Source organism: Papaver somniferum, unplaced genomic scaffold, assembly GCF_003573695.1.
Source record: "Papaver somniferum cultivar HN1 unplaced genomic scaffold, ASM357369v1 unplaced-scaffold_52, whole genome shotgun sequence".
Classification (NCBI taxonomy): Eukaryota; Viridiplantae; Streptophyta; class Magnoliopsida; order Ranunculales; family Papaveraceae; genus Papaver; species Papaver somniferum.
This window is the reverse complement of record NW_020647860.1, coordinates 1381395-1391870: the sequence shown is the minus strand read 5'-3', so window position 1 is coordinate 1391870 and position 10476 is coordinate 1381395. Positions and strand designations below refer to the sequence as shown.

The window sequence follows — 10476 nt, the reverse complement described above, 5'->3', positions numbered from 1 at the left end:
CCACGACTCTTGTGTCATGTACGAACCCGAGGAGCCGAAGCGATATCGTAATCAACGTCCTTCTCTGCAAACAATTTATATTCAAACTACCCTTCCGTTGGGTTAAAAAAATAAAGTCCAAAAGTCCACAGTCCAAAAATATAGTGTAAAAGAAAAAGATAATCTAAAAAAATAAGTTCTAAAAAAATTAAATAAAAATGTCTCTCTCTTTCTTTCTTTTTTTAATTAATTTTTATTCTTCTATTTTTATTCGCTTTGCTTTTACTCCAAATCTTTAAGTATTCACCAAAAGCTTTGGCAAAATTTTCTTTCGCTCCAATTTCCAAAATTTGTAAGGAAAAGACAAAAAACCCAAAAACGTAAAGAAGAACAAATAAAATAAAAATGAAAAACAAATAAAAACGTAAAAAAAAAATCTAAAAACTCTAGCATAAAAATAAGTCTGCGTCGGCGGCGCCAAAATTGGTGTGATTTCAAGTTGTTGTAGTAATAATAGGTTCGTTGAGACTTGTGAAAGCAAAAGATTTTAGATTTATAAAACTTAAAAATAGAAAATTTATTGCAAAATTTATTTCAAGATATTAAAAGTAACCAAGACACTAGATTCCACTATTACACATGAATGAACGATACCAAATATGTTTCAATACTCTAACTATCCTTTAAGTCCTTTATTCCTTAATTCACACATAATCAAACATATTCCCAAAAATATTAATTGTATTCCCTAAGAATAGACTATCAATCGATTAAACAAAGTATAATCTATCAAATTGAACCACAAGTAATTAAGAAAATTATGTGAACATTTAGAACTCCGCAAAAGCAGTGATTGAATGAATTATAAATTGTAAATTAGAGAAAATAAAATTGTTACCAATCATTCATGCATAGATAGCTTCATCCATTGCCTTGGTTGCGCGAGAATTAGCTCATCATCATGGAAACACGCTCAAGATTCATTTTTATTGCTCAAAGGGTGTTTACAAAGATGAAATGGGAGAAATAATGATAAAACCGGGTTTGTAACAGTTTTATTTATCACAAACTGAAAAGAACGATAGAACATTACTGTCGTTGATTCTGTAGCTCTACGACCCACGCATGTGTGTCGTTACCACTGTTGAAAAACGACTGTCTTGGATGGTCTGTTATTCGTGTTCTTCAGATGAGCAGCAGGAGAAAAATATTTCTGGTGGTTCTGATTATCGCCTCTGTCTTCTCCAAAACTCTCCCTAACTCTCCGTATCCACTATATTACTCGTCGACACCTTATAAAGTCTCCCATGCACAAGAAATCTCCTCCATAATTTCATATAGTTCTACATTACTCGGCATTAAGGAAAATATTCTCGGGAATAATTTCTTACCTTTTTTAATCTCCTCCGAGCCTTCATTTGCTTCAAACACACTCCCTATACGCTCCAGAATAGGTTGATAATGCTTTATACTCGTGCAGGGATGATATCTCCATGCCTCATCCACAAAGAAACCCGAGTTTTCCTTCACTCCTTTGTTTTCTTCCACACGAGATTACAGTCAATTATAATTGAAGCAAGCAATCATAAAACGCCTGTTATGCTAATTCACGTCATCCCATGCAATTCCATCTATTGAGTCACGCTATATCATCACCAAATCTCGTACCAAAAATCTCTCAGGTGGCTGCAAAAGTTCCCGCCAAAACTGAAATTTGAATAAAGAAGATGGTGTCCCTCTAACCAAACTGGGATGCGAATAGCAGGCGCCCAACTGAGGTGCCCCTTATCCAAAGTGAGGGTGCCTTAGTGCTTTTCTCCGGGAGTCCAAATAGCACTTTTCGAGCAACTTTTTCCACACAAGTGTATTTATCCAAAAACACCTACAAACACTCAAAACATCAAAATTAGTACAAAAATCGAGCACTAACAATACAGACATTGAGGACAATTCAGACACAAAAATGTGTTTATCATCAACCACAACAACAACACTTCCATCAACAACAACAACCTCAAAATCAAGGGTGCAATACGGAAGAGTTGCTGAAATCTTTTACGCAAAGAACGGAGGGTGCGGTCAAGGACATGCAAATACAAGTTGGTTCGATGGCCGAGGAGATTAATCAGTTGCATGCAAAAAATGGTGAGAAAATCCCTTCTCGAGATCTTAACCCAAGAGAGGGTGTCAATGCTATTACGTTGGCAAGTGGTATACAACTTGTGCAACCCAAAGTTACTGATTCGAGTAGAGAAGAAGCCCCAAAGAAACCGGTTTTTGAGGAGAAGAACGCTGACTTCCCCCAAACTCCCGAGGTAACTAAATCTAAGTCTAAACATATTGTTTCTACTTATGTTCCTCCTCTACCTTTTCCTGGAAGGTTCTCCAAAGATAATAGGAAGGTGGAACAAGATAGGGATATTTGGGATGTTTTTAAGAAGGTCCAAGTGAATATTCCACTCGTTGAAGTAATTAGGCAAACTCCTCGCTATGTAAAGTGTGTAAAGGAATTGTGCACTAAAAAAGTCAATCTAACTGGTAATGAGGTAACGAGTGTGGGGGAGAATGCTTCGGAATATCTTCGAAAGAAACTCCCACCAAAATTGAAGGATCCTGGTAGTTTCATTATTCCATGCACTACTGGTAAAAGGAGGTTTACAAAAGCTATGCTAGATTTAGCAGCTTTCATTAATGTTATGCCTACTTCGATTTATGATGCTTTAAATCTTGGTCCTCTTAAGGAAACTGGCATAGTTATTCAACTTGCCGATAGATCTGATGTTTATCCAAAAGGTATTGTTGAGGATGTTTTGGTGCAGGTAAAATGACTAATATTTCTAGTGGATATCTACGTTTTAGACATGAGTGATGTGAATTCGTCCTCGTCTACACCTTTACTGTTGGGTAGACCATTTATGAGTACTGCTAGAACGAAGATTGATGTCCAAAATGGCACCTTGACTATGGAGTTCGATGAAGAGGTGTTTTGGGGTAAAAACTGATTCTGCTGGTTTTGGTAAATTTGGGTGTGCCGCCGAGAAACGAATCTAAACCCTAAACAAATGCACCGCACGGGAATACTTTATATTCGAGAGATCAATTTGTACAATTCTGGCTTAAACCAAGAAATGGTCGTTCCAGTCTTGCTTCGGTCACAAAGTAAAGGAGAATGGTTGATCTTAGGAAGGGAAGCGAAGAAGGTGTTGAGATCGTAATGGTTAACTCTGAAGGTGTGGATATTTTATGACTTGTATCAGAATATAGAATCGGCTTGCGTAATGTAAGCTTTGGTGTTTTTCTGGATACTTGTGTTGATAACCAAAACTCTGTTGTTGGTTGAAATAGGTCGAAACCTATTTATATCATTCATAGTTTCACGCATCCTGATCTAGTAGGAAGTGGGGGTAGTTGAGCGATGGAGAAGTGGGGTCGTGTGAAAATGTAGAATACCACGTCTTACAGTGAGGGAAGACGAGTCCCTTGACACCCACTACTCCTTTGTTGCCACTAACTGTCCGTCTTTCCTGACACTTTCTCATAATTGGGGTGTTGCACGCCGCATGCTATAAACCGCCAGACCAACCCTGATGAACATCCCCCAGTTTGTGACACGTTTGATATCTCGAGTATTTTATAAAAAATATGTAGCAAGTTGTTGGGTCTTGCCTAATTATTCTGACCAACCACGCGCAATCTAGGTGGCGGGTAGTCATGCGTGACGAGCCAAGTCATGAGACTTGTCGCAAAGAATAGCATGTGACGCTATTAGGTTTAATAACTGAGTTATTTGTGAAGCCGATATTCGTAAAATATCGTATGTATTCGATGCATGTAAAGCATCGTTTTTAAGCAAGCAGCTCAAAATAATCGATGCATGTAAAACATCGTTGTATAAAGCTCGCTTAAATCAGTCGTGGAGCTTAATGTCTTAAAAGGAGCATGACCAGCCATTTTCAGGAAGCTGTCAGGAGCCATTCACATGCGCCAAAGGCAGGACGGTCGGTCTCTGTAGGAGAGTGATGGCTGGCGACTATAGTAACATCTTATGGGTCGCCTAAGATTTAATCTAGGCCGATCAATTTGGCTGGCGAAGTTGGACGGCCGAGATGATTTGCGGCAGTTAATGGCTGCTTTAAAATTCATGTAAGCGGCTCGACCAACCCCTTTTGAATGATTTTTGGGAGCCATACGGGGAGGCCGTGACTTGGCCGATCGCGGCTTATGGAAGAGGAGTGACCGTTGATCATGGCCACATCTTGTTGGCTACCTAAAATAGGAGTTAGGCCGGCCAATTCATCTGGCGAAGTTGGGCGGCCGAGATGATTTGCCGCAGTTAATGGTCGTCGTTGATTTAATTTAGGTTTTATAAAAGTCGTGTGGCCAACCTATTTTAGGGCCAAAGTTTTTGGTGTTGGCGCGACCAGCACAATAGCTGGGCCGCTGGTGAACGCATTCGCTCATTGCACGTTGATTAAGGTCGAATCCAGGACTGTCAATCCGGCAGGCGAAGTTGAGCTTCCAAGATCGTTTTGCGACAGTAATGTAATGCCGCTTAATATAAATTAGGGTTTTGTAACTCGTTTGGCCAACTGTTTTGGTAAAAGTTTAGTGGCTCCGCTTGCGAGTTGGAGAGATGTCGGTTGGCCTACGCATTAGTAGGCCCACCGATGTACACGATGGCGCTTGTCCGACCATGTTAGGAAGCGACTAGGTTTGATAAATCGACTGGCCAAAACGTGTGGCCGTGATCGTTTTTTAAGACTGACATGGGAAGTCTAGATTAGATTCCTTAAGGAATTACGCGCATCGACCAACCGACGTCCAACTTTATTTAAAACTGCGTGTGGCGGGGTTTAAAGTGATCTGATTGGTCGATAGGAAAGGGGGGGAGGGGCAAGCAGCAACATGAAAGTGTCCAGCCGGCCACAGGTGGCGCCTGTTGAGGCAAATCGGTTGGCCAAGTGGCGCAGCCACTCCTCCTCTTGTTGTTGCTCCTACTTGTCGCAACTCCTCTTTTACTTCTCGTTTTCTGGTTTTTTGGGTAGGACTTTGCTTCTACGAATCTGTGGCTGATTAATTTCCTAGCTTACCTAGGTTTGGTCTCGACCAATAGGGTTCAAGATATTGCGCAGGGCTCAAAAAACCTAATTTTTGCAAATTAGTTAGGCCAAAATTTGAATCTTGTGAGCTATCACAAAATTGAACAAATTTGATAAATTATGTGTGTTTGACACAAAATTCTTTAACTTTATCCTCAGAGAGCAATTAGCGTGTCTTCTGACTGAGTACTTTCATGCAGAACTTAATCTTGATACTTCGGGAAATTCGTGATACTCAGCTGCGAGTGAACACTAATTGTCATGTCATGCCAATATTAAGGGTTCAGCCAGGGAACATAGCATAGGAAAAATACTCAATAAGCCATACAATTAATGAATAATGCAGGGGAGAGATTTATAAAATTTGTATAATGTTTGGGATTGTTGCTACATGCACCATTCTGAATAAATTTTATATATAAATATACTGAGTTGCTCAATACATATTATAAGTGAAGAAGCCTGGGCACTCATCACTTTTAAATGGCTCAGTCTCTTTGCAGAATGACGACGCATTAAATGCGGAGTTTTACAATTTTACCTCTGAACTAAAAACCACCATCAACAAGAGGTCATTCACTTCAACATCTTTGAGACGAGGAGACACTCAAGTAACATTCAATCAGATTTCCATAATGTGTTGGAAGCCGGCTAAGGTGTAGCAAACAAGGAGATAGTCGGGATGACGACTTTAAACCAAGCTCTATATGGGAAGCAACCCATGTGATGAGTATTTCTTGTCTTATTTTTATTTTCTTTCTTATCTAGTTTTTAGGTTTTTCTTATATTGTATTTGCTTTTTCTGATTTCTTGTCACATTTCATGTAGGATTTCCCACCTTGACTCTACTTGGATGACTCAATTTACATTGAGGACAATGTAAAGTTTAAGTGTGGGGGAGTGGAGTGGTTAAGCATTTGCATCTTGTAAAAGTTTTCAATTTTTTCAACTTTTTTGTAAATAAGTGCATGAAAAACTCCAACTTGTAGATAATGTCTGTCACATAGTATACTTGTTGCAATGCTTACGTACGAAGTTCTTACAAGAGTAATTTAACTTAGATATCCTAGAGAACTACGATCGGGTTTCTTACATGTATGAGAGTTAAAGTTGGATTTAACGATGCCGGTGGCGAACTAGGTGCAAATTGAAATTTAGTATTAGAGTTGTGATCCCTCATAATGGAGACTACTTATTGTTTCATCAAGCGAGTCATCGACCTTCACTTCTTTGTACATGTATAAATATGTGTTTTTAGAGTGTGTGTCACCCTACGTAAACTCCGGAGAGAATGGTGAGCTGCCCAATTTCGCACCAATTTCAGCACTATTTTGATCTCTTGAGTATTATTTCATCAATCATGAGGGTGCCATCAAATTGTTAGCTTAAACTACCGCCTGTAATCTTGTTTGCAGTTAGCAGCATCTATTTTATCTCTCTCTACACCAACAAGTCCATAGAAACACACCATCATCATCAACAAGCGGAGCATCACAAATTCGATGGAAAGTTGAAGACGTTCAGGTTCATAAGCAACGATACATAAATGAGCAGATTTCATATTTAAGTAAAGCGACAAGACAAGGAGCAGAATTTTTACAAGTTGAAGACTTACGTACAAGAGCGAAGATTATCAAGGATGAGAGTTCAAAAAGTTTATGATATCGAGACGATACAAGCTGTGAAGAATCAAGCGGTAAAGTACTTACACCATGGCCATTTGTATTTCTTTTATCTTTATTTTTCAGTTTGTATTTCATTTTCTCTTATCTTAAAAAAAATAGAGAAAATTTCATAAGGTTCGTTACTAGTTTTATTATTTTGTTTGTTTTTGTTTTGTATTTTCATTTTTCTTGCCTCAAAAAAAAAGACAAAAAAAATTCATTGTATCATATTTTGTATTATTTTAGTTCAGCTTTTGTTTTTGTTTATTCAATAAAGCCAATGGTAGAAGAATTATTCATAATGAAGTTTCAAGCAACAAGGAATTGAAGAAAAAGAGTTACATTATCAAGATTCTACAAAGTTCAAGAGTTATCATCAAGAGTTGAAGACCAAAGACGAAGATGAAGACAAGGATTGAAGACCGAAGACATTTCTATGGACGCGGTGAGAGTGGTGCTAACTGCACGTTGAACGGATAACAAGGTAAGTAAGCATATTCCCATCCTTGCATAGTGGTTGATTTCCTTTCCTAGAGATCGTTAGAAAAAAAGGTTTTCAAAATAATAAAAGATGTGGGTTTTTAAAATATAATTCGAAGGGTTTTACCTTCCTACCATTCAACATGTCGCAGGATTCTCTCTTCATTCCTACCTGGACACATGTGTGACCCATAAAAAAGATGTTTATTATTGAGAGCAATTTCATAAACCCTTTTTGGTGAGGCAGAGTCGAGACTTTCATCACTCTCGAACCTGAATTTCATTCATAGTGCATGGTTATTTCTCTCTCAACTTTTGAGCATGAGATCGTGTTCTTTGGCATTTCTAACTTCTTATGACTAGTATGCAGAAACTTTATGTCTTTGTAGCGCGATGGATGCTATCATTTTTGGAGTATTTGTAAGTTGGACCTATAGGTTTTGTGGGTATACCTCTTGTATGTGTTAGAATTAGTTCAGTTTTGTTTGCTTGAGTACTAGCAAAGTATAAGTGTGGGGGAATTTGATAAGTGTCTTAAACACATTGATATTTATCTATTGTTTATACTTTCTTTGCGAGTTTTCTTGTACATTATGTATCTTATGATTGATTTTGAGTTTATTAGGTGCAATAGAGTCATTTAGGAGCAAAATAAAGAGAAATCCTTCATTTGGAGCGAAAAGAGCAAAAAGGTCAATTCACAAGCGAGTTATACTTGGAGCGGACTAGGTTACGCAAGAAGGAGGTGAAGAATGGACTGTCTGTTCCCTAGAACTGACAGTTGGGTTGAACAGAGAATTTACTTGTCGGTTATCTGGAAATGACATGCCAAACAATTTCAGGTGGCCCTTATCTGAAATATTAGGTGCCTGTAGAAATTCTTGCTATTACCTAACCCTAGACTTCAGAGAAAATGATTTCTCAATCATTCTTACCTAACTCAGAGAAGAGATGTGTATCACACCACTATTTCTCCTTCTCTCTCCTCTCTCTCACTCCTTCTTCTTCTCCAACAAAACCATTGAGAAAAACCCTTCTCTGCTCAGATCTAGTCCATTTTTGGACCAGAAATGAGCAGATTTCTTCATTATTCCTTGCTTTCTAGGTTAGTTAGTAGATTAGTTTAGTTTTTTATTATGTTTTCTGCTTATCTACACCGTTTTGGTGATTTTATCTACTCTTTTGAGGTTTATCTTCACTTTGATGGCGATTTTGGGTTATTGGGTTGGGATCTAAGATCAATAGTGATGCTTTCCAACGACGAAATCTCCATCTTTGTTGTCTCCGGCAACGAACTCTTCATCGGAATTTTCATCATCAACTTATCCGGCGACAAAATCTTCATTGGTGCTCTTTTTGACGATGGAAGCTTCATCACTATTTACAAGAGATTTGAGAAAATCACTCCTACTTTTGGAGCATTTCTTTCTAAAGAAGAAAAACAAACTAAATGGTTGGAATTTAATTCCGAGAAAACCCATCCTTCTTTCGATTTAATCGGATCTTATTCATACTTGTATTTGTATTACTTCGGTAATCCTTTTCTTTCTCTTGTCAGATTTCTCGGTATTGTACTCTTACAGTATGTTCTTGTTACTTTGTATTCTCTTATTTTCGATCTTAAACTCATTGTAACCTTGAAATACCATAAAAAAATATTAAAAAAGCCTTAGAGAAGAGATAATAAAGGATATGGCTGCGCTGCTGCTACTGGCGATGTTGGTGCTCGATCGAGGAACTACCAGAGAAATTAGTGAGGAATAATTTAAAGATTATGCTTCTGATGAGAAGAAGTTGAATCAGAAGAAGGTGACGCTCAAGGTTTTGTGGGAGATGTGAAATGGAAGAATCGAAGATGGGATGAATCTGAGTTATGAATGGTGAAGATTATCCTGCAGATTCGAAGATAAGTTTCTATGTGATAATGTTGAGATAGAGTTTGAGCAGAATTTTTTCGAAGATAAGTCTCTATGTGATGATGTTGAGATAGGGTTTAAGCAGAATTTGGGGTTATTGATTTATTATGAAATTGGGCTTAATTCGAAGGTTATGTTAATGGCAGAGATGGTTAATTGCGGTTGTTGATAGAGACAGAGAAATCGAAGTTATGTGGATGTCATGGGTTCAGACTTCAGATAGAAGATTGAAGAAATAAGTTGATTCAGCTGATGAGAGTAATGGGTTCTTGAGAATTACAAAGACAGGTAAGAACAGGGAGATGGTACTTGTGGTGGTACTGAGAATACAATGATGAATCTGTGATGAATGAAAAAAAGATTGATGTGTGCTGCTGGTGGAATCAATTAGTTCGCAGAAATGGTTTGACTGAGATTTGGAACTGAACTGGTTGGTGGTAATGAAGTTGTAAGATGGTGGTGCTGAGACAATGCATATTGTTGCTACAGTGAACAAATGAATGCTGCAATGGAAACTGAGGTTATTGAAGAGGTGGGTTCAATGAAGGATAGAAGCTGAGATTGAGTTTTACACGACTGAGAACTGAAGGAATGTATATGTGGTGTTCTGAGATAGATCAATGGGTTGAAATGCCAGAGAATATTAGATGACTGCCAGGAAGCGCGCAGTTGTTGTTGCAGAATTGATGATTGTCAGGCAAGATAAGTGATAGGTGATGTGATGTTTTTGGGGGTATTGGAGCTTCAATTGCAGAGAAGGTGGTGATGCTGAGTTGACGTGCAACTAGACTGTAGCAATTTAGTGAATGAATGGAGACTTTAGATGTATGCTTTGGATTACAGAGTGAAGCATTATTGCCGATATTGGATGGAATTAGTTTTGAGTTGAATTTGTATGGTATTGCTACCATTAGCTGGAATAGTGAATTGCAGCTGAGAGTGACAACTGTTGCAGTGGCTGTGTTGCAGAAGCAGTGGAGAAATGAGATTTAACAGTAAGAGAGAATATAAGGGTGTTTGTGGGTGAAAACCGTTTCTGCTGATTTTGGTAATTTCGTGTGAGTGTGGGTGAGAAACAAATCTAAACCCAAAACAATGTACTGTACGGGAGTACTTCTGATTCGAGAGATCACTATGTACAATCCTGGCCTAAACCAAGAAATGGTCATTCCAGGCTTGCTTCGGTCACAAAGTGAAGGAGAAGGGTTGGTCTTAGGGAGGGAAGCGGAGAAAGTGTTGAGACCAGAATAGTTGATTCTGGAAGTGTGGGTGTTTTGCGACTTGTATCCGAAAGTTGAACTGGCGAGCTGAATGGAAAGCTATCAGTTGAATTCTGGA

The 10476-nt window shown here is 38.3% G+C and overlaps 1 protein-coding gene across 1 annotated transcript; it reads left to right on the top strand.

Annotated features, from left to right (window-relative positions):
* Positions 1-2087: 2087 nt before the first annotated feature.
* Positions 2088-2981, top strand: LOC113343017. Its single transcript, XM_026587352.1, has 2 exons — positions 2088-2772; positions 2839-2981. The coding sequence occupies exons 1-2, from the start codon at positions 2088-2090 to the stop codon at positions 2979-2981; spliced, it is 828 nt and encodes a 275-aa protein (XP_026443137.1).
* The last annotated feature ends 7495 nt before the right edge of the window (positions 2982-10476 follow it).

Bases quoted from the DNA above. Each gene is read 5' to 3' on its own strand.
- LOC113343017 (XM_026587352.1), top strand. From the start codon at position 2,088: ATGGCCGAGGAGATTAATCAGTTGCATGCAAAAAATGGTGAGAAAATC. The intron at 2,773-2,838 runs GTATTGTTGAGG...TCTACGTTTTAG, and splicing joins ATCTGATGTTTATCCAAAAG to ACATGAGTGATGTGAATTCG.